Genomic DNA, 25,211 nt, shown 5'->3' with positions numbered 1-25,211 from the left:
AAGTTTTGAAGAACAAATTTCCATTTTTAACTTGGTTGATTTTCAGTCTGTACCTTTGGTGAAATAGTTTGTTATTTTGGCAACTATTACCTCATCCATTCTCCATTAGTGAGATGTTATGGAAGAAGAACTACAGTGGTCCTCAAGTTTGCACAAAATATGTTTTTTTATGTGGTCACAAGTATTCTTATATATTTTTGGAGATTTTTTGAGGGTATATAACTAGTAATTTAGTAAAATGAGTGGCATAGTGGGAAAAGGATGGCTGCTTACCTAACTTGACTCCTTCCATTGTGACCAGTTTCCATCTAGACCCAGTATTGTTGTGCTCTGTAATCTTTTTTTCTTGGTGTAGTTCCCAGACTGGCCCCATTGTAAATCAATAACACACCTACAAGTACATGAGCCATTTTGGTATTTTGGCACACATTCAATGTCATGATTATTTTCAATTTCAATTTGATTTATTTTTAACATTATTTTTGCCATCTCCCTGATGATTTTGCAAACATTTGCGTTATAGTGATGTACAGATTTGCTTTTACATTGCGGAGATGCTGCCTTGCTTGCACTAATAATGATAAAGGTGTTCACTGTCTTTTTGTGAGACTGAGAGGTTGTGGAAGCTTTCCAATCTGAACACTGAATGTAATTAAAGGAGAGGCTCAACTTCCGGTAAAATAAATAATATCTTAATAATTTTAGGTTTACAACTTTAGCTCCTTTATACTTCTAATTTAATTATACCCCTGTAAAAAAATTCACATTATTGATCAATCCTTGCCTTTTTTATTGTTACTAACTCGGCCTACTACTCAAAATCAAAGTGAAACAAGAATATTTTTAAAGAACAGATATGCAAATTCGTCATAATTGTCACTAACAATAAATTACGCAGCAATGTTAAAGTCTAAATAATTCCATATCATGACACATTGTCAGGGTCTTGTCATTATGATAATGATTTAACTGCAATATTTTTATTTTTCTCTTTTGTTAACTTTCATTTTTTTATTTATGATTTGCATTTCTGAAATGTTAAACAGGCGTGTGACACTATTTAGCCTGAGCTGGAGTCGCTGTTCCTCTGCACTTTCAGTTCTGGGTACCAAACCTTTCTAAATTTAATGTGACTTCTAAGTTTACAATGTTTTTGCAAATTTTCAAGTTCTGTAACCACAACTTCATTTAGCCTCATGCACTGGGCTACTACAGTAATTCTGAAATGTAAAATATACTGCCTGTACATGCTCTCATTTATGCTACTAAATTACTTTAGAACTGTTATCATTGATCAACAAATGAGAAATTAAAGCAAAAAGGAGGCTTTTGAAGACATTGGTATTTCTTAACAATTAAATGCCATCTGCTCCGTTGGGCCCTTGAGCAAGACCCTTAACCTGCAATTGCTCTGTCCTTGGTATTACGTTAATCTGAATCCAGCCCTGCAAACAGGTCTTCCAACTTGCAAGGAAAACCTGGGGGTTGGTGGCAGGATTGGCACTCCTGCCACAATAAAAAACCTCACACTCTTCAGTGTGATGCTACGGTGTCACCCGTTGCATGGCTGCACTCCAATCTTAATCTGGGAGGTTTGTTGTGTTGCCTTATATTGCATGCGTTGTATGTCCAGCTCATTAAAGCAGGTTTTTATGTTGAGCTTCTGTTTGCATATTTAAAATTTTATCTTTGTTACATTTTCAGCAAAGTAGCCCTTCGTCGATCAAGTGGATTAGATGAATCTGGAGGCGTTATCTGGCATCTTGCTCTCTGCCTCCTGCTGGCATGGATAATAGTTGGTGCTGCATTGTTTAAAGGAATAAAGTCATCAGGAAAGGTATGATATATTTTTATTTATGTAAATACACTTCATTTTTATTGTAAACTGAATTAAAAATAAAGAAAATAGAGCTTTCTGCTTTATATGGGAGAAGATAATCTGGTTGTTTTAATCTCTGAAGAGAAGATATTGAACTGTTAGAATAGTTAGAAAGATGGGATAAAGGCGTTATCTGCTCATTGAGATTCGGCAATCATACCCAGTTCCCCAAGGCCTTTCTTAGCTTTCAGCATGTACCTGTCACACATAAGGTATTTTCCCACCATAGGAACTTTATTTTCAGGAGCTAACTAGGGGGCTTCGCTCACCAACCCCTTCTAACCCAACCACCCGGCTTCGCTTCGCGCTGTTGTGAAGATGGGGACTGAAAGCACCCCAAGGAGACACGTCCGCTCCTCCTAAACTTTAACTCCTCTTTGTTCGATCAGCTGTGGGCTTGGTGCTGCTGATGTTCTGCATAATCTGCGGTTCACTTGCTCATCCCTTCCCTACGCACCATTGTGAAAAGGTGGGCTGAACACACCCCAAGGAGACACAGCCTCTCCTACTGAAACCAACTGCTAACCTGTCAGCGCCACACACCATTGTGAAGAGTTTGGCTGAATGAAACACTATGCCATCTCTTTTCTATGTTCTATTTTAGTAAGTAATAGTTTCTGTTTGTTTGCCCTACTGTGATGATTTCACTCATTTCAGCAAAATTTCTTAGTTCTATTAACTTTAACCTGTTGTGCATGTGTATCACGGGACTTGCTTACAAAGGTTGCGAGTATGATGTCAAGTGCCTGTATCGCGGGACTTGTGGCTTGCTGTTGTCTTAACTCTCCACATGTAGCATTTACTGCTTCAAGCACTATGAAATCTCTGTTCGTTTTGAGATTTTCGAATTTTCCTACTTCCATTATCTGAAACTTGCTCTGTATGTGTAGCAACGAGTCTTGCTTACAAAGGTTGCAAGTATGAATGCCTGTCTCTGAGCGGCCGTCTCCCAAAGCACTAATGTTCCGTGGGATGTGTGTATCTCGATCGAAAGTGTACTCTGATAGCATGGACGTCTTGTCGCAAGTTTATCTTTTTAAATAATAGAGAGATGGGTTTCTGCATAACGTAAGCCATCGACCTTATCTTGTTTAACATTTACACCACACAACAGGAACAACCTGTGAACTAACCTTCATGCAAAATGTGCAGCGTGCAAAGAAGAGCAATGGGGTACAAAGTGATGCATGATCTGGAGTTCACTCATTGCTTCAAGGTAGCGCAGCGCACCATCTTCACCCATAACTCTCCAAAGTACAAACTACTTTGTAAGATGGCTTCAGTGCTGGTGGTCAACCAGTCAGCACAATTCATCACCTACCATACATGATAGTACCTAGCTGATCGAAAAGTACATCGCGTGGAGTAGGAGTTGAAAAATGTGTCAGGAACCACAAAATGTACAAGTTTCTATGGAGGGAATGCTACAAAAGTTCCTGAGCTTCTAAAAAATTCTTGGTTCCAAAAAATGTCCATGCAGTTGGAAAGTGCCTGCAGATGATGCACTTGTGCAACACTAACTTACTTCTTGTCCTTGATGTTCCTAGGTGGTGTATTTCACAGCGATCTTTCCTTATGTTGTTTTGATCATCCTGCTGATACGAGGAGTAACTCTGGAAGGAGCTCGGGAAGGAATCGAATACTACATAGGAACTCATTCTGACATTTCAAAGCTGTCTGACGCTGAGGTACACCATGTGTGATTTGATATCCTTGTGTGAAAATTACAGCTTCCTCTTTTGATTTTGAGGCTTTAGGCCTTTGCTTGTCTTCCTCTATGGATAAATGCTAATTATTTTCACCATACCATATAATATAAACATGTTATAATATCTATATTTTACAAATAAATTTAGAGGAGATTACATGGAGCTAGTAAATAAAAATTTATTAGCTACAAAAAAGTACATGTTGTAAGAGACAGACACACCAATGTTTAGGGGTGCACCCCAGGAAAACATATTCTGTTTGTTCTGAGATTTTTTAGGGAAGGGAGAGTGGTAACATATTGTTTTTTTCTGAGCATATGTAAGCAAGAATTTCACTGTACTCTGTACTTGTGGAAACAAAAACCCTATAAACCTATAATACCAAGATATTTCTAAAATTTCCATCAGCTAATTTTCTAAACCAGCATAGTCCAAGGCAAAGCAAATAGTGTGATGCTGTGACCAAGACCTTGGACTTCAAACAGCTAACAACAAGGTTGCTGTTTCAGTTTGAGCCTGTAACTCCCGTCTTCATCTTGTTAGAAGAAATGTAACATTTTTTTCAGAATTTAATCTTCAGAGTCATGTAAACACATGCATTAAAAAATTAGATTAATGAGTAAGCCCAGACATTCACTGGGATCTTCAGGTTATTGACCAGAGTACATAAACTGGCTCTGTACATCCCCTTAAACTGTTACTGAGTTTAGGCCAGATGCTCCCATTGTTAGGATGTAGCAGTAATCAGCCCTTAAGTTAATATTTAATATTAACTTAATATTAATATTTCATTTTTGTTGTTTTAAAGGTTTGGAAGGATGCTGCCACCCAGATCTTCTTTTCCCTTTCTACTGCATGGGGAGGCCTTGTTGCTCTGTCTTCGTACAACAAATTCAACAACAACTGCTATTCAGATGCAATTGTCGTTTGTGTGACCAACTGCGCTACAAGTGTCTTTGCTGGATTTGCCATCTTTTCTGTTCTTGGGCACATTGCTCATATATCACATAAGCCTGTTTCTGAAGTCGCCCAGTCAGGTATTTGGGACTACTCTGTACTCTCACTAAGAAAGGAATAAAAAGATGTTTGTTTAATTGATCAATTGTTATTAAAAGTATTCTGTATTGGAATACTAGGTGGTTTTTCCCCCTGGTCGCTTTGCTTGCCAATCCCCCCCGAGTCTGCGCTACATGCCAGCCACTTCTCATCTCTGCCGCTCATGTATGTGAATTTTATTTTCACCAAACAACAAATTTTTTAATTCTTGCAGATATGCCTCTTCATTGGGAAGAAACAATACCTTTCCTTGAAAGCAACACGAATTAGATGAAGTCTCCAACTTAAAGTTTAAATGCGAACAATATATTCGATCTGTTTTTGCTGTTCCATTATTTCACCGAGTAATAATTTCCGTTTGTTTGCGTTAATGCTATGTTAACCATCATTTTTTTGAGACTTTCAAATTTTAGTACTTTCATTATCTCTAATCTGCTCTGCATGTGTATCGTGCCACCGTTTTTGACTTCTTAACGACGTTTTACTTTGTCATCTACTCTTTGTCTTTTATTTCCGGCCCCGGGTGTGGTTAAATTTCTTGGCACAAAGTCTTGGCTCATGGAACATGAAGGTATCTCTCTCAGAAAATCATGTCTCGTCCCAGGATTTTTTTATTATAATAGATAGAAAATGCAGTGGAAGCACAAAGTTGTATATTGTTTAGTACCGATACATAGATTCAGTGTCTTGGGTTCAGATCAACATGCTTGATCAGTGTTTGTGTGGAACATTCTCCCTAGTGAGATGTCAATACACAAATTTTCCTCACAAATCCCAAAGATGTGTATGTTAGATTATTTAACAAGAGTTTATAAATTGGCTTCATGTGGGCTCTATGATGGACAGATACCATTATCAATATTGACTCCTGGTATGTGCTCAGTGCTGGCCACATCAGTTTTCCCCCCTAAATTCAAACTCCACAACAGTCATCATTTGAATGGAATTTCAAGTTCTCTCCATGTAAGTTTTTGTTGGGTATTATGGTTCCCGTAACATCTCAAATAAGTAAGGATAATGTAACTAGTAAACATAAATGTTTTCTTTTAAAGGTAGTGGACACTTTATCTGGGCTGGAATTCCATCCAGTGTTGGTTCCTACATTGCACCCAGTGCTGCAGTTATAGCCTATTGCTCTCCACAACTCTATATTAGAAAAAGCCAATGCACAAACTAGTTGAAGAGATATTGTTAATCCTAAATTGTAAATCTGACACTTCATACTATTCTGATATTTGCTACTGCTACATCAGTTCTCAAGTGACCAACACAGATTGGACTAAGAGTCAGTGAAAGTCTGCCATTTATAAGTAAAATTTTGTCAGACTTGAAATCCTGGACTCCTGACTTCTCCTTCTTAGAGCCACCTTTTACCCCTGCTGAAATGGAATATATTTGACTTAACCCAGTTCTTTTTATCTCTTTAGGCTTTGGCTTGGCTTTCATTGCATATCCAGAAGCCCTTTCAAAGTTGCCCATATCACCACTGTGGTCTATCCTTTTCTTCTTTATGCTACTGACGCTCGGTCTCGGCACTCAGTTTGCAACAATTGGTAAGTCTCCCAGTTTGTAATGGTTTGCAGATTATTCTGTCCTGATATGTGATTTGTTATGTATACCTGCTCATTTTTTGTCTACCTGAACATATCAGTGTAGGCTGCCATTTTTAGTTTCCAGCTGAGGTGCCTTTCTAGGCTCTCCCCACGTTCACATGAATTTTTAGTTTGAATACTCTCCTAAAAACCCATCACCACTTCATCCTGGGTCAAAAACTGGTAATATGATTAGAATTCAGTTCTTGTTTAGGAATCTGCAACACAAGTACAGGTGCATTATGTGGTTGTGCAGGAAATAGATGAAATTTTCAGAATCAGAGATAGATTTTCTGTATTTATTTAGTTAGAGATCTTCCAGTCTATCCACATTTAGAGAAATGTGGTACAAGTGCATATCATTATTTAGCATATCTGAGTGTGATATCACACTGATGACAATCAAATTGATGCCTGGGTAAAAGAATCGGGAGATGGGGAAAGGAGAAGATCTAGAAGTGTTTAATATTGCCTGACGTTTCAGTCCAGCCTGTCTTTCACTTAATTCAGTAATTCAGAACTCCATTCTCTATGTCAGCTGACAATAGGGGAAAATGGTCATCTTGCCCTTAGATTGTCCTCTTTCCATTTTAGCATAAAGCCCATGAGAATACCCACGCATTCAGTAATGATTTCTATATCATTTAATATAGCTACTTAGTGTTATGCTGAATCCACAGGAAAAAAGGTCAGTCCTACTATCATGGTGGTGTGACCACACATTGTAGGCCACATTCTCAGTCTTCATCTGTTCTGTAATTATGTTCTCCCATTTGGACCACTGCATTTCATTAGTGCATGTAAAAACCTGCTGCTGTGTCAGGACTAAAGTAGAATGCTAAACTGTCTGTCTATAGCAAGAGGCTGTAATTTTCTAATAACAAAAATGGCAAAGCGTGCTGATGGGATGAATGGAAATCAGGACTATCTTAACCAATATCATTGGCCCTGGGGCTAAGTAGTGTGCTGGGGCCCCTGTTTTGATAGCAAAACAGAAACATGCATAGCCATCAGAAACATTGTGGGCCCCTATGCTCCTGTGGCTCCTAGCCAGTGCCATTGTGCCCATACGTTAAGGCGGCCCTGATAGAAATACTGTTTTCCTATAGTGCTTTAGTAAAGTTTGCAATAACAGACAAGACAAGAGAAATGGAAGTTATAAAAAAGGGTAAAACCTGTCTGGGTTGAGTGACATCCAAAGGTGTGTCAGAACCAACTCAGGGTTGCTATGTTTCATATAGGGTAGACAACCATTGGCTAGAGGTCATCTAAGCACATATTGCTTCATGAAAAACTCTTGATTTTTTTCTGGAGTTGCAATAAATGAATGCTTATCTTTTCTTAGAAACCATTACAACAGCGCTACAAGATGAATTTCCCAAGTACCTTCGTTCAAGGAGAGCCCTCATTACAGTAGTTGCCTGTGTTGTGCTTTATCTTCTTGGTCTGCCCTGCGTAACTGGGGTAAGTAAATCTTTTGAGTTAACCTGATGGGGGGTAGGTGGAGGGAACAGTTTAATATGGAAAAATGGTTAATTTGTCAAAAATGATAGTGTTATTACCAAGTAGCTGATAATGTAATGAAAACTGACGATGATGTCTTGTAATGACTAAGGAAGTGCACTTCTGATCTCAAGGCTGAAGGTTTCAAATCACATCCCTGGCTGTCTAGGTGATACTGAACACGTTACTTCTACCACCAGTGCAGCAGCAGTTAGGAAGTAAGGATGGATTTTAAGAGCTTTACCATTTGATCTTCATTATGGAAGATCATCATTATAAAGTGCCTTTCACTGCATTGCCCATCACAAAGTGATTTTCCAAAAGCAAGACACAATTGCAAGATAATTAAAATATAAGGCAACCACAGATGTTCTGAAGTTTATTATAACATGAGACAGATTTTGTCAGGAAAAGGCAATTCATCACTAAACAGCTCATTAACAAATAAGTCATGATTTGAAGGATTGTAAGGTGATAATTCAGCTATACTACTAATTTGCTGAGGTACACCATGTGTGATTTGATATCCTTGTGTGAAAATTATAGCTTCCTCTTTTGATTTTTATCAATATGCTAAATTAAAATTATTTTTCACTCAATCAATTGTTCTTCATTTAATAAGACACGTCTTGATATGAATGTTTTTTAATGTGCTAATACTACAAAATCTTAGAATGGAAAGAGACACTGAAGTGTTTTCTGAATGAACTTGGAAAGTGTTTTGTAGCAGATGCTACATAAAGTATTTAAAATACAGGCAAACTGTTGTCAAGGTCAAAATAATAACTAACCATAATTTGTTATGAATATCTTCAAATATGATCTGAACATCTGTAAGGTGATAATTCAGCAATACTATTAATTCACTTGTTCTAAAAATAAAAAGTCATACATCTTTCCATTTCTCGAACCTTTCTAATCCAGTTTTAGGTTAGCAGAGATCAAATCTTCCAGCTTTAACATCAGCATCAAACTGTTGCAAGATGCAGTCACACTTACTCTTACCAGGCCATTTTGGAGTGGTCAGTTAACTTGCATATCTGTGGCATGGGAGGAAATCAGAATAGCCAAAGAGAAAACCCCTAACAATCTCCACAAAGGCCATGATTGTGAGAAAAACTGATCTAAAGTACCTGGAGCTGTAAGAAAGCAGTACTAGCTACTGTACTCCCTTGCCACATTAAACAAATTTGGGTAGTTCATGTGTCTGGGAAAACATTCTGTGATATAGAAGTATGTCTTATGAAGTACATATCATAATATAAAAGGAAAAGTAATTCATATCAGGATGTAAATACCAGTAAATAGGCAGACCAAAAAAAGAATACACAAAACTAAGTGAACATGGCAGTCGACTGACGAAAGTATTTATTAAATGTATGGCCCTAAGGGCCTCCAAGGTGAATGACTGTTGAACAAAATTTAAGTGTAAATTTATCATTTTTATTATTTGTGCATTTTTACCACTATAGAAAGTAAATCCTGTTAAGTGCCACTGCATAAAGCAAGGGGCCCAAGGTAATTCAAACACCTTGTGTTATTTATTTGGTGTCATTTCAATATGCTAATTTTTATTTAGATTATGGAAATGTTTATTTATTTATTGCTGGTAGAGTAGTTAGCCCCATGGATCCAGTGTTCTGGGTTCAAATCATGCTCTGGATTATTGTCTTTGTGGAGTTTGGATGTTGTCCCCATGTACCCCAGTTTTTCTCCCAAATGCCAACTGACATGCAGGTCAGACAAACAGAAAAACAGGTGACCCTAAATTGGACCAAAGAGAATGTTGATGTGTGACTGATCGGTCTGTCGGTCAGTCGATCTGTAGGTCTGTCTGACTGTAAGGAATGTTGTATCAACTTCATTAATTCATCATGGATGTCTTCCATAGGCTGGAATCTACTGGGTGAATTTAATCGATCACTTCTGTTCTGGATGGGTACTTTAATATCTGCTGTCTTGGAACTCGTTGGGATAATCTACATCTATGGTAAAATAAACTTACTTGCAAACTTCTTTGTCAGGCTTATTTTTAACAGCTGATAATGAGCTCAGTGTGTATGTTCAAATGCCCCATGTGAGAAATGAGATATTTTTTTCCATTTTGATTTATGGAAGCTACTGTAAGAATTACTGATTGTAATAGCAATTTTTTTTTTTTATAATTTGTGTCTTATAGGCCAAGGTCATTTTATTATACACTGTTAGTGAAAAGAATGGATATGTCCAGAAATTTTCATGATATTGATTGAAATGTATCCCTTTTTCATCAAAATACCATTTCATTTTAAAATATATCCAATACATTACTAGAGTTTTTAATGACTGTTGCTGCTTGGACAAGCTAAGGGAGTTGACCATTAGGACACTGAAGGAATTGCTGCTGAAAATGGAAGTTTGGAGTCATATGTGAATAATAAATAACAAAAATCAATCATTTCTAGCAGTAATACCCATATTATTAATGTTGTATCTGTATTTTTAAGTCAATTTCATGGTATTTAGATAAAAAAATCATGAAAATATCTTAAGTGTGTCCAAACTTTATATATGATAGGAATAGCGAGACATCTTTTCAGGTGCAAGTCAACAGATCAGACTGGCTGAAGATGGCAATGGAACCCATTAAGAGGAAGCCATTACTGGAAGAGGGCAGCATGGTGGCGCAGTGGTAGCGCTGCTGCCTCGCAGTTAGGGGACCCGGGTTTGCTTCCCGGGTCCTCCCTGCGTGGAGTTTGCATGTTCTCCCCGTGTCTGCGTGGGTTTCCTCCGGGCGCTCCGGTTTCCTCCCACAGTCCAAAGACCTGCAGGTTAGGTGGATTGGCGATTCTAAATTGGCCCTAGTGTGTGCTTGGTGTGTTTGAGTGTGTCCTGCGGTGGGTTGGCACCCTGCCCAGGATTAGTTCCTGCCTTGTGCCTTGTGTTGGCTGGGATTGGCTCCAGCAGACCCCCGTGACCCTGTGTTCGGATTCAGCGGGTTGGATAATGGATGGATGGCATTACTGGAAGAAGCAGGTCCAGAAAACCATGACCCAGAAGTGACATCACTGGTGCTTTCAGTTGTCATGAGGCAACAGTGCCAACCCTTCACTTATGGTGGAATTACGATTAGATGTGCCCCCAAGCGCACATGTATGACACCTTTTATGTATACCTGTATACATACAACTGTCAAAACATACAAGAAAAATGGTGTTGTCACCATCAAATTCATTAAAGATGATGGTTACAAATAAATGAATCACTTTATGGTGCATACAGACATACATGTAATTTTTAGGAGTTTATAGTCTTGTAGGTTATTAACCTATAAATGTAAGTAAATAACAATATAAATTAGGATATGGTAGAAGCAATTTGGAATCAAGATGAAAACAAATTAAAGTCATTTGGATCTTGAACAAAATGTTACCTTGGGTGTCCATCATGATTAGAAAATGGAAGGTCAAAATCTAGGTGGTCTGTCATTGCCACTCGGGTCTTTCTTTGGTACTCAATGGAGCCCTGTGTTCATGGCTCATCTGGTGGTCTAACTTTAGAGTCTGCCAGTAGTGAGTTTGTTGTCTTTCATTTCCTTTGAGATCCATTTTCAAGGCCAAAAGTACAGTGATGTCATGCATAACTTTCAGGACACTGAGAGAATAAAAAGAAAAAATGTATACAAGCTTGTTTAACAGGAGATTTTCTAAAGACCTAAAAACCTGACTCAATTGTAACTCTCTGCCATTCTATGGATATGAAGAGATTGGAGTTAAATTAAAGTTGTACTGCTTTGTAAATACTTTTTTCTCATTATCGCATCTTTTGTTATTTTTGTGGGTCAAGGCCAAATCAAACCCTTTTGGTTTTTGTTTCATAAATTTTATAAAACTGTTATGTGAAATGTTTCACTATATGATTTTGCTTCTCTTTATTTTTTCTCCAGGAGGAAACCGATTCATCAAGGATATTGAAATGATGATTGGCAAGAAAAACTATTATTTCTGGTTGTGGTGGAGAGCTTGCTGGTTTTTCATTTCTCCCTGTTTACTTACGGTGAGTACTGCATTTGAGTTTCATTTTAATGTTGAAAAATTCATAATATTGGAGATGTAAAAGTGAGGATCAATCAGACAGGTGCTGTCCATCTCCAAACAGAAAAATCGGGAGTGGTCTCCCCTCGACTTTCTCGTATACTCAGATATGGGGATGGAAATTTGAGGAGTAAACTGCAAGACAATGATTATATTTTTATATTATGTACATTAAAAGACCATCAACAACAATCCATCCATCCATCCATCCTCTTCCGCTTATCCAAGGTCGGGTCGCGGGGTCAGCAGCTTGAGCAGAGAGGCCCAGACTTCCCTCTCCCTGACCACTTCTTCTAGCTCTTCCGGGAGAATCCCAAGGCGTTCCCAGGACAGCTGGGACACATAGTCCCTCCAGCGTGTCCTGGGTCTTCCCCGAGGCCCTAGCCACCTCATCTGACTCCTCTCAATGCGGAGGAGCAGTGGTTCTACTCTGGGCCCCTCCCAGATGACTGAGCTTCTCACCCTATCTTTAAGGGAAAGCCCAGACACCCTGCGGAGGAATCTCATTTCAGCCGCTTGTATTCGCGATCTCTTTCTTTTGGTCACTACCCATAGCTCATGACCATGGGTGAGCTCGTTTTTCATCATGACAGACCGATGCAGAGCCCGCATCACTGCGGACGCCACACCAATCCGCCTGTCAATCTCACGCTCCATTCTTCCCTCACTCGTGAACAAGACCCCGAGATACTTGAACTCCTCCCCTTGGGGCAGGATCTCTCCCTCAACCCTGAGAGGGCACTCCACCCTTTTCCGGCTGAGGACCATGGTCTCGGATTTGGAGATGCTGATTCTCATCCCAGCCGCCTCACACTCAGCTGTGAACCGATTCAGAGAGAGCTGAAGATCATGGCCTGATGAAGCAAACATGGCAACGTCATCTGCAAAAAGCAGTGACCCAATCCTGAGTCCACCAAACATGACACCAGTAGTGCAGGGACCAAACAGATCTTATCAGGGGGTCTGGTACCCCATACTCCCAGAGCACCCCCCACAGGATTCCCCGAGGGACACGGTTGAACGCCTCTTCCAAGTTCACAAAACACATGTAGACTGGTTGGGCAAACTCCCATGCACCCTCCAGGATTCTGCTAAGGGTGTAGAGCTGGTCCACTGTTCCGCGACAAGGACGAAAACCACACTGTACCTCCTAAATCCTAAGCTTCAACTATCCAACGGACCCTCCACTCCAGGACCCCCGAATAGACTTTTCCAGGAAGGCCGAGGAATGTGATCCCTCTTTAATTGGAACACACCCTCCGGTCCCCCTTTTAAAGAGGGGGACCACCATCCCGGTCTGCCAATGCAGGGGTACTGTCCCCGAACTCCATGCGATGTTGCAGAGACGTGTCAGCCAAGACAGTCCTACAACATCCAGAGCCTTGAGGAACTCCCGGCCTATCTCATCCACCCCAGGGGCCCTGCCACCAAGGAGTTTTTGACCACCTTGGTGACCTCAGCCCCAGAGATGGGGGAGCCCACCTCCGAGTCCCCAGGCTCTGCTTCCTCATTGGAAGGAATGTTAGTGGGATTGAGGAGGTCTTCGAAGTACTCCCCCCACCGACCCACAATGTCCCGAGTCGAGGTCAGCAGCGCACCATCCCCACCATATACAGTGTTGACACTGCACTGCTTCCCTCCTCCTGAGACGCCGGGCAGTGGACCAGAATCTCCTTGAAGCCATCCGAAAGTCATTCTCCATGGCCTCCTCAAACTCCTCCTATGCCCGAGTTTTTGAGTCAGCAACCACCGAAGCCGAATTCCGCTTGGCCTGCCGGTACCTATTAGCTGCCTCCAGAGTCCCACAGGATAAAAGGGTCCGGCAGGACTCCTTCTTCAACTTGACAGCATCCATCACCGCGGGTGTCCACCAACGGGTTCGGGGATTGCTGCCACAACAGGCACCGACCACCTTATGGCCACAGCTCCAGTCAGCCGCCTCAACAATAGAGGCACGGAAAATGGCAATTCGGACTCAATGTCCCCCACCTCCCTCGGGACTTGGTCGAAGTTCTGCTGGAGGTGGCAGAGGACTCTGCCAGACGTTCCCAGCAGACCCTCACAACACATTTGGGTCTACCAGGCCTAACCAGCATCCTCCCCCACCATCGAAGCCAACTCACCACCAGGTGGTGATCAGTTGACAGCTCCTCCCCTCTCTTCACCCGAGTGTCCAAGACATGTGGCCGCAAGTCCGATGACACGACCACAAAGTCGATCATTGAACTGAGACCTAGGGTGTCCTGGTGCCAAGTGCACATATGAACACCCCTATGCTTGAACATGGTGTTCATTATGGACAATCCGTGACTAGCACAGAAGTCCATTAACAAAACACTGCTCTGGTTCAGATTGGGGGGGCCATTCCTCCCAATCACGCCCTTCCAGTCTCACTGTCATTGCCCACGTTCCAGAGTCCAAGTTGTGCGTTGAGGTGAGCCCAACAATATTTTGCCGGAACCTCTCGACCTCGCGCACTAGCTCAGGCTCCTTCCCCTTCAGAGAGGTGACATTCCATGTCCCAAGAGCCAGCTTCTGTAGCCAAGAATCAGACCACCAAAGTCTCCGCCTTCGGCCACCACCCAACTCACACTGCACCCGACCTCCTTGCCCCCTCCTATAAGTTGTGAGCCCATGAGAAGGGGACCCACATTGCTGTGCCTGACTGAGCCCCATGGGTGCAGGCCCAGTCAACAGGTGCTCGCCATCGAGCCCCAACTCCAGGCCTGGCTCCAGAGGGGTCCCCGGTGACCCACATCCAGGCGATGGAAAACACTATCCAAATCAACAACAACAAATCAAATCAAATTAATAATATATTAAACAATTATTATAAAAGTAAAGTTGAATAAACTGGACTCTGCAGCTGCAAGTGTAAAAGGTAAAGTACAATTTCTGGATAGCGGAAATACCCCAAAAGTTGATAGAAATCTTCGTTTTGTACCTAATACTTGTATTCAAAATTTGGTTGACTGAAGTGAAAGCGTACTCAAGTAATCGTGTTTACATACACACATGCACACATACAGAAAATCACTCAAAAATAATTCCAAAAATGGTATTTTCAGTCTCAGGGAGGTCTAAAACATCGAGATTCATCAAAATCTCAAAATGGAATTTTGGACGCTACTTTGTATAAGAGAAAGTAAAAATAATTTTGCAATTTAAATTTACAAGTGAAGTTGAAGGACATTAATAGCTTCATGGAAGCACAAAGGCATTTAAGTCAAGTTGTTTACATAAATAATGCCAAACTGGATTCAAGTACCTCTAAGCATATTCGGCTGAAAATAACTGTATGAGAGAGATGCACTTCTTGTTAAAATGAAAGCTTATTTTGTTATTTTCTGAGAGAAACAGACCCAAACCTATCTTAGGTCAAGTTTAAATGAAGCACTATAAATGTACAGTGTGTGCTAAAACTGCAAAACAAATCTTCACAGTCTCTGACCTAACATTGGTACTGCAAAAGCTTCTTCTTTGTAATATGGTATTTTGTACTGTATTCATTTGTGGTTAATTTGTTCAGTCCTGAATTTTATGCCAGCTTAAGGGAAATGTCATATTGTCTTTTTTTGGGTTGTATGCCCCCCACCCCACTCCTATATTGGGGCATAAATAAAGAAAATGGTAAAAATTCAGTGCTCAACTCCATTAAATAAGGGCACTCATCTGTCAGGATCATTAGTGAAATTAGGAAAATTGCTATTTAAATTATAATAATTAAAAAATAAATTTTAAAAATAAAAGCTGACTTTATGCAAATTGTTGTTTATTACAGTGGTTGTGGCTGTAGCTTTATTTATCACAACCTGGCATGTACTTTAGCAATGTATATGACACAACCCACCCCAAAAATGGTCAGCAGTGAGCCCCTTCAAATACCACAGAATAGTTCATACCTGGGAAATAATACGTCATATATACAACCCAAGCAGAGCTTACCAGGAACATACTTGTAGACATAAGTCTTAAGAATTAGTAAGCTGTAATACCATCCATCCTTCCATCCATTTTCTAACACTCTGAATCCAAACACAGGGTCACGGTGGTCTGCTGGAGCCAATCCCTGCAGTCAAAACAGGGTGCAAGGCAGAAACCAATCCTGGGCAGGGCGCCAGCCCATCACAGGACACACACACACACCAAGCACACACTAGGGACAATTTAGGATCACCAATCCACCTAACCTGCATGTCTTTGGACTGTGGGAGGAAACCAGAGCACCCGGAGAAAACCCATGCAGACACGGGGAGAACATGCAAACTCCACACAGTGCTACCCAGATGTAATACCATTGTACAGTACATAAACATTAAGAATTAGTAAGTTATGTGATTGTACAGCAACACATTTTACGAGGCTCATTCCACCTCTCGGTGAATGTGATTTACTGTATAAAGTGTCCAGTCTCACGTAGGAAGTGTTCCACTCAGAAAATAATGAAGCAATCCTCCTCTCCATTTAGACTTCGCCCCAAACATAAACCTCTCAAGTGTGTCCTGTGCTTTGGTATTCTAAAGACTTCTAGCATTTTCATTAATAAGTTACTGTCTGAAAAAAACTATTTTTCCACGCTCCAGTTAAACGTAAATCAAATTAGTTTTTTTTTCATTCTTCGTCATTTCAAAAACATTAACATTTGACTTGTATTGGTTGCAGCAGGATATGTCACAAGGGATATTTCCAAATGAAATCTCTGTGGATATACAGTACTTCACCTCCCTTTTAAAACCAAATTTAATTTGTGCATTTTGTTGATGGTTAAGTCAGTGTGATCAGGGGATGGGGTATTGGTTGTAAAGTTTTATTTATTATGAACATGTTCTTCTTAAGTTTGCATATGCTGGGTTTATGTCCAAATGTCTGTTGATGGCGTTCTCCTTTGATAGCCAAGGTTCGGCCAGCTCTCTGGCACTTTTAGTACTGGCCTTAAATCTTACTTGTACATTGTCTCAGTTCAATGTACAGTATGTCCTGTTAATTTAGTATGCGTATAGATCAGTGATCGTGACACCTATACATGAACATGGCAACGCCGTCAGAAGAAAGGACTCACAATCACTGATCTTTCCACAACAGACTCTTTATTATCACAATACCTCAGTTGAGTTTTGCGCAACACTTTAAAAATACGGCCAGAAGAGGCAACTCAAAATGCAATGCAGGAATGTATTTTATACTGGTTGTGTCAGTTAGGAATGCATTCAATAAAGTGAATAAAATTACAACATTACAAATTAAATGTTGAAACAGCAAACTTAAAAGCAAAAAGTACTGGTGCCATTTTACTTGTGTTTGATCGATACAAGCTTGTGTGGCTCGTTACAGTGGGATCCCGCAGCATTATGTTGTGCTGAATGAAGTTCTGTTTGCTGTAATCTGTTGCTTGTGCACTTGTAGGCATATCTGTGATGAATCGAAGATAATGTGGCCCAATGTGAAAACCAGTGCCTCTACTAAATGTAACCTGGTGACGATTTTGCTTCGTGTTCGAGTTACTTATATATTCAGCGCGTCAACGTGCGCCTCAATAACCCAGTTATCCACGGAAACCGAATTTCTAAAATGCCATGTAAACCTGGATTCTGGTTATAGAAGTAATGTTATATTGGCCTCTGAGAAACCTGGTAGATTCCTCCGCGAATAACACAGGTAATGTAAACCCTTACTGTTATTATGTTATAGTTTTTGTAGTTTTTGTAGTGTTAGCGTCACACATGCTTTCAGCAGCCACAGGTAGAAGCGTCCACAAAATAAATTCCCAGTGGCAAATGTTCAAGCGATTGCATTGTTCCTTCTCCTGGCTGGAATAATCTATCACAACAACAAAACTGTGTTGTCAAATTACTTTTTTTTAAGTAGCGTGTAACCTCACAAACAAAATTTTTTTGTAATAAATACCTGTGTTATTATCATTACATCAGCACTAGGGCGTGAGACAAGAAGCACACATACCGGGTCATTTGCAGGGACCAATCACAATGTCAAAGTAGGACCGAGTATGCTGTGTGCAATCCGGTAACAGAAACATACAAGTAATGCGACACTTTGACTAAACGTTTCTATAAATCACAAGAAAATTATCATAGATGTCATACTTATTTTCAGATTCACGGTCGTCGGTGATGGTGTTTTAACTCTTTTATTGCAATAAAAAATAATAACATGAATAATAATCGGTTGTGGCCCCCAGAGGGCGCTCCAGTCGCCCAAGCCCCGACAAAGACAGACGCAGACACACGCTTTGCCACACAGCACATGTTTATTATAGTGGGGAAGCACTTTTCTCTTGCTCCCCATCGCAGCACTTTTCCCTTGCTCCCCACTGTAGCACAGTTCAAAAGCTGACCTAGCACCAATACAAATAAGACACAGTGCTTTCTTCTTCTTTCTCTTTCTTGTTCCGCTCTCACTCCTAATCTGGGGCCTCATGTATAAACGGTGCGTACGCACAGAAATGTTGCGTAAGAACTTTTCCACGTTCAAATCGCGATGTATAAAACCTACACTTGGCGTAAAGCCACGCACTTTTCCACGGTACCTCATGCCTTGTCGTACGCAAGTTCTCCGCTCGGTTTTGCAAACTGGCAGCACCCAGCGTCAAAGCAGTGCTACTGTTCTTGTGTGATTACTCATTATTTTCATGACGCGGCTTTATAAATACACAGAAACTAACCGCATATTGTTTATTAGTGTAATGCATCTGATTGTAATTAACTCGTAACAATATAATGGTCCAGGGAACAGCCATAGTATTCCAAATACCATAACTGCTTTAGCGTTGTTACTCTCACTTCTTTTCTTCTTCTTCTTTCAGCTCCTCCCGTTAGGAGTTGCCACAGCGGATCATCTTTTTCCATATTTCTCTCACTGCACGACTCGGAGTATTTATATCACTGTATCTGAGTGTGAATCACAGCAGCAGCTGATCGGAAAGAGAATTATCGGTATACGCATTAAGCACACGCTGTCTCTGCCACTGCAAAATGTTTTAAAGCCTTTCCTGTACGGACCTCGCGGTTCAAAACAGTTTAATCCCAAGAACTTTAAATGCACTCAATCAATTGCTCCTTGTAGAACGGTTTGTACTTATAAGTACAATCACCCCACTGTAAACTTGCACTACAGTTATAATATCTCACAACCTGAGCCACTTTATAAAGCGCGTATTTACATATGATGACGATATCATTTTTAAGGTGAAATGCAGCAAAATATGTTTGTTAAATTATACACATAAAACTTTAACTTCATTTAAATAATCTATATTCTTCACTGGGAGTGTCGTGAAGGATAGAATAATTAAACATGTACTACGAAGATATTTCAATGTTCTTTAAACGTTTTGAAGAATCGGCGCTAAGCTTACAGATGGCTTAACGTCTATTACAGAGCTGATTGTGTGGCGATCGGTTACTTGGGGAAAGAAAAGCAAGGACTCTTGGGCGCCACGCCAATATATATTGAATATAAAACAGAAAGAAAATAACAACACAGCTAAAAATGCAGCGACAAATTTCGACAAAAGATAAATGCTTGTCATGAGCACGAGGCTCATGAAACACATGTTTAATAATGTGCTTTAGCTCCTATCATCATGAAAATGACATCACGTATACATCTCAGTATTTTAGTTATTCAGAGAGCTGTAATATCACAAATGTAATGGACTCTGTGTCCAGTTGGAGGAAGAGAGCCAGTTTAAGAAGCAAGTAGTGATTCACACACATAGATCACATACAGTAGAAGATCAAATACAAAACAAAGCATTTAACGTGCTACTTTAATTACGATGTAATTTTGAGAAACTGGTTAATTAAACGATTTTAAGATGAAGTTTATAATGTTCTACTAAATGACAAAATAAACTACGTGATTAAAGTGGAAAATTCGAGATTAAAGTTGACATTTCGTGCTTTTTCCCCACCGTGTGCCTTTTTTCTCTGTACCCTAATAAACTTTCATATGACACTCAGACAGTGGGCTTACAACTCTTCTTTTCACGGCAACTTTGATATGTGACTTCTTTTTTATTTCCGGCACTGTGCGATTTTGTGAATGTGAGCTTTCAAGTTTCTCCAACACGCTATGTCACTCGATCAACTTCTTTTGTTGATTATACCACGGTTTATTTGAACAAATAGTATGTTTTTCCTTTGCCTCCACTTGGTATTCGCTGAAATTCTTATATTTTCCCGTGCTTTTCCCATTGTCTTTTTACAGAAGGCTGCGCTTAAGGGCGATTTATATTGATTTGCATATTCAAATAGGCGTAATTCTGGGAGGATTTGGGGCGTTACATAATGCGCGTGCACGAGCGTTAGTTTTCACGCTGATCGGGATTTATGTAACGGAAGGACGTGGAAGTTGGAGTACGCACAGATTCCTGCATCTGGATTTTTCTGTGCGTAAGCACATTTCGGCTTTTGTGCTTACGCCATGTTATAGTGCGAGTTCTACGCGCGGCGTTATACATGAGGCCCCTGGCAAGCTCCGTCCTCTTCCACCTGACTGTGACATCCTGGTTGAAGAGAGGTGGCTCCTTTTACACTGCTCCTGTGTGTGCTTCCAGTGTCGCATCCTTATGACCCGCGGGAGCCCTATACACAAAGGGCTCAACAATCCCTGCCGCACCCCCTGGCCCGTCGGCACAAAACCCAGCAGGGTTGTAGCAAACAGCGTGCCCTGTGGGAATCTGGCGACGTGACGGTTCGGGGGAGGCAGTGCCCTTTATAAGCTACCTCCCCCTGTCCTTCCATTCGGAAGGAGTCCCGGTTGGGCAAGAATGCTGGCCGCCTATTTCAGGCTACAAAGGTATTCCAAATACTGTGTATATTTAATTAGAAAAGTTTTAATGTCTAATATTACAGTTTTCAAAGTTGTGTGACCTTTTTAGCAGTCAAGACTAATACAACTTTTTTTTTACATATTCAGATCATATTTGTGTGGTCCTTGGTAACATTCTCAGCACCTTCATATGGACCCATTCCCTATCCAGTATGGGGAACAGTGCTTGGATGGTTAATGACAGCCTTCTGCATCATCTGGATTCCCATATTTGCTGTTTTCAATTTTGCAAAAGCAAGAGGAGGCATATTGGAAGTAAGTCTAGAAACTAAAATTAAAGAGAATGTCTGCTGTTTATATTTTCTGCATCTTAGTGGGCTTATATGTAGATTAAATTACCAGCTAAGAGAAGAATTTAACAGCTATTGTTAGTATGTGAATAATTTATAATGAATACTTTATAACGTGAACTGCAGAGTCAGCATTATTCAAATAGTATTAGTTTGAATGAATTGTCTTTGTGTTTGGTTAAACCATGTACCTTACATTTGACATTTCATAATATAATTTTAATATATTCAATGAATAAGAAGGGTTGCACCAAGGTAATGTTGCATGGTAGCTGGAGACACATCTGTAAGTTTGACTATCCTATAGAATTAAGTCTCATTAAGGATTTTTAAGCAGGCAAGATTAAAAATATTTTTTAAAAAGTTTTAAACAAAGAAAAATAAAATATTTAAATATTTCTCTTTTTTCAAAACAGCGCTTCAGGCAAATTTGTTCTCCTATACCTGACTGGGGTCCTTACCTTGAATGCCACCGTGGTGAAAGGTACAAGAATCAGGAGGGTCCACAGAGGATTCAGCAATCCAATCAAAACGAAAATGATTTGTCGATTGGTAGCATGATATGCTAATGACTTCATCGCCAAACTGTGATCAGATGCGTGTATAGGAGGCTACCAAAGAGATTATTGAAGAAACATCACCAGCAAGGAGTCAGATAAGGTGACATCTGAAGCTAGTGGGCAATCTCATGGGATAAATCAGAAAAAGAAAATGTCATCTCTATGTGACACACATACAGCGGGTATTCATTGGTGCAAAGCATTCCTGCATTTAGTGCATAATTTCGTTTAAATCATATGCTTAGCCTAAAGATCAAAAATATTAGGGACTGACAACAAAAGTTTTTAGTATGAAGAAATAATTTTATCATTTTCACTGTAAAGTTTAAAGACAGTTAATAGTAGATATACTGTAAATACAGTAGCATGATTTTGTGATTTTATTCATAAGCTAGTCTGTTTCTTAAATTCCGAGTAGATAAAAAAGTTTTTCTACTGAATGTCATTGAGGACATAATTTTTGGTATCTTTACTGCTGGCAGTTTACTTGAATTTTATTTTATTGATGGGACGTTTCATACATCTAACTGTCATTATTTGTATGTGAAGAAAGGAACCTCTCACCTATGCAAAGATTGGGCTATCATTTTCTTTTTTAGTTCCAGTTTGGTCAGTTGCAGTTTACATGGGTTTATGCTCACCACTGGTGTCATTTACATTTAACAGGGGTGAGGGGGGCCATTTGTCATGATATCAGAATATAATCCTACCAAAGAATCAATCCAGTAGCAAGTAAATAACTTACTAAGTTGCTCCATTGCCCTACAGTTTTGTGTGAGCAGTCCAGTAAGATATTAATGGAGACTAAATCTGGGAGATGATAGTGTAGCTTAGCGCCTAATCACAGTATGTCATATGTACAACAGGCTGGCCTTTATCCAAAGATCATGAGGGATCGATGATTTAATCATTTTAGAAAATGGACCACTTCTATGGTATGAATGTATTGATGGGAATGAAATGTCAAAGCTTGGTAAATATTCTGAACAGACATATATTAGGTAGGCTCATGTGAATATCAGTGTTCAATGGCAAAATGATATGATATGTAACTCAAATGTCTATACTGGATTTGAAATCGTTCTGTGCACATAAACATATGTGAATATCTAGCAGACAGGGTATCACATTATCAAGGTACTGTAAAAAAACAAAAACAATAATAAACAAGAAAAACATTTCAATTAAATGTCCTCCATCAAGGAAGCACTTTGTCAGGGAAAGAAAATGTTTTCACATTTTGTACTTTTTCAGTTTCTCCTTAAATGTGTATGTAAATAGCAATCTGAGTTTCTTTCTGTAGTGCATTTTTTATGAACTATGTAATCTTAGATAATTTGAGAACATTTCATTGTATATATTCTGTTCAAATTTAAAGGGGGTAATGAATTCTGCACAGTTTTTGAACCCCATTGTAAAGAACAGAGTTTTTTGATGTTTTTTTTAATTTCCAATAAACTTTATGACTTGCTTTGTTTGTTTCTTCCAAAAATTTCAATTGCATTCACTAATTCTTTACATTTTTTGATATGCTGTTTCCCACACAGTCTTGATGTAATTGTTGTATTGGCTTCTTGGGTATAATAAATGTTAAACCTACACATCACAAGTTCTCATTGATCCATTCATCCATGTCTCAGACCACAATAGTGGACCATTTTAGTGTATAGTAATTAGGACTGATTTATGAACGTTTCACAAGTATTATGCACTGTTTTGTAAATTTCAGTCAGCTCAGACATGGTAACTCATTTGTTATAATTAGATACCAATAATGTATGAGTGCAGTCTCCCATTGTCTTGAAAGGAAATGTTGTATTTTCCTAATTACAATACATTACACTCTTCTTTTTCTGTGATCAGATCTACAGTATATTACTAGGACCAAGAATAAAGAGAAAAACACTAAACATGAGAAATAAAGTAACACCATTCACTGCAACCACCCTTCATTCTTTCACCGTAGTATACAATGATCAGTCACAACATTAAAACCACTGACAGAAAAAGTGAATAACATTTATTATCTTGTTATAATGGCACCTGCCAAGGGCAGGATATGACAGGCAGCAGGTGAACAATCAGTCAGTTCTTGAAGGTGATGTTTTGGAAGCAGGAATGGTTTGAGGAACATGACAAAGACTTCATGGTGTTGACTTGGATTTCAAACTCTCAGGTTCTCAGTCTGAATGAGCATCTGTGAGATGTGCTGGAAAAACAATTCTCATCAAAGAAGACCCCACCTCGCAACTGAAAGGACTTTAAGGATATGCTGCTAGTATCTTGGTGCCAGATAGCACAGGACACTTTCAAAGGTCTTGTGGAGTCCATACCTCCATTGGTTTGGTGGTACAAGGTGGACCTACTCAAATATTAGGCAGGTACTTTAGGTTTAACGTTGTAGCTGATTGGTGTATTATGCCAAAAGGAGTGATGGTGATGCCCACTTGTCACATTCTCTAATGTGGACAGGTTAAGAAAGAAAGAAAGAAAAAGAGGATCATTGCAGCTATGGACTCATTTTTGTGGGCATTACTGGGTGTTCTGTGTAATCCATGCTGCAGAAAGGTCCAGGTAAATTAAAAATGAGGAAAGCTAATTTCCTAAAAGTAGTGATGGCTTGTATTGAGAAACAAGCAATGCTTTGGTAGTTACTCTGTGCAAGTAGCATGAACTTGAAATGGTAAGAGGAGACGTAAAAAAATAAATAGTTTGAGGCAAAGGCAGAAACTGCAATTGAGAAAATCTAGAAGAAAAAAAAGACAAGGCGGAGAGGGTTGTAAAATCCAGAATGCCAAGATAGGATGAGCAATACCATCATATGTATGATAATGTACCGGAGATAAAGAGAGATTCGGCACATATTTAAAATGGAGTAAGGAACTAATCAGGCTTCATGGAAAAATGTTTAAATTGTGCTTCAATAGAGGGAGAGGAAATGAGGAAAAATCACAAGGGGGTGGTTAATAAGAATATGGGATTTAAGGATTTACATGGTGAGAGTAAAGGACAGAGATGTTTTTTGAAACAAAGCTGTTTGCAAGGAACTTCAAGTGGTAAGATGAGAAAAGGTGATAATAGTTTTCAATGCTAAGTGAATTTGCAAGCAGAACAAATGAAATGGCGGGTGGGGGGGTGACAAAGGGTGGTTAGAAATTTCAGAGCAATTTCATCTTGGACTCAACAATCAGGTCAAGAGTTGTACACAGAATGGAAAAGTATTGGGTAAACCGCCCCACTAGCTGGGTAGGATGTAGGAATAATGACGAGCTAGAATGCCACCTGAAGGGAGCTGGGCGATGACAGCACCTTTGGTCACCAATTTGACAGAGTAGACAGAAAGTAGCATGGCTAACAGTTGAAGGGGGGGAAGAGAAGCAATCAGCAGTGACCTGTGAAAGCTTTATATCCTTGGGGCTCAGAAAAAGAAGAAGAGTAAAGAGGAAGCAAGGAGACAGACCCAAAGTAGACAGATAAAGATATCATCTGTTTCTCAATGTTAACTATGAACTACTGTTGTAAACGGAAAGAACCAAATCCAGTCACTGAACATTATTCTTGCTTGAAATTTCAAAAAAAAAAACAAGAAATAAAGTTACTTGCTTGATATTTTACAACCAAAGCAAGAAAGAGAAAATGTTCTTGACATTTGTAATTTGATATTTTTAAACAATTTGATAAAACTATAAAATAACCTAA

The 25,211-nt window shown here is 39.5% G+C and overlaps 1 protein-coding gene across 1 annotated transcript in view; it reads left to right on the top strand.

Annotated features, from left to right (window-relative positions):
• The window catches only part of LOC120538224 (sodium- and chloride-dependent neutral and basic amino acid transporter B(0+)-like), a 60,099-nt gene extending 38,578 nt beyond the window's left edge, over positions 1–21,521 (top strand). The window contains 10 exon segments of the mRNA XM_039767678.1: positions 1,705–1,837; positions 3,427–3,567; positions 4,397–4,625; positions 6,072–6,197; positions 7,582–7,700; positions 9,631–9,676; positions 9,679–9,729; positions 11,665–11,774; positions 20,750–20,917; positions 21,369–21,521. Of these exon segments, the coding sequence (XP_039623612.1) occupies positions 1,705–1,837; positions 3,427–3,567; positions 4,397–4,625; positions 6,072–6,197; positions 7,582–7,700; positions 9,631–9,676; positions 9,679–9,729; positions 11,665–11,774; positions 20,750–20,917; positions 21,369–21,521 (1,276 nt within the window).
• The last annotated feature ends 3,690 nt before the right edge of the window (positions 21,522–25,211 follow it).

The sequence above is a fragment of the Polypterus senegalus genome, chromosome 10 (genome assembly GCF_016835505.1).
Source record: "Polypterus senegalus isolate Bchr_013 chromosome 10, ASM1683550v1, whole genome shotgun sequence".
In the NCBI taxonomy this organism is placed as follows: Eukaryota; Metazoa; Chordata; class Cladistia; order Polypteriformes; family Polypteridae; genus Polypterus; species Polypterus senegalus.
Note: the sequence above shows the minus strand (reverse complement) of the source record. Positions and strands in the feature narration are given on the sequence as shown.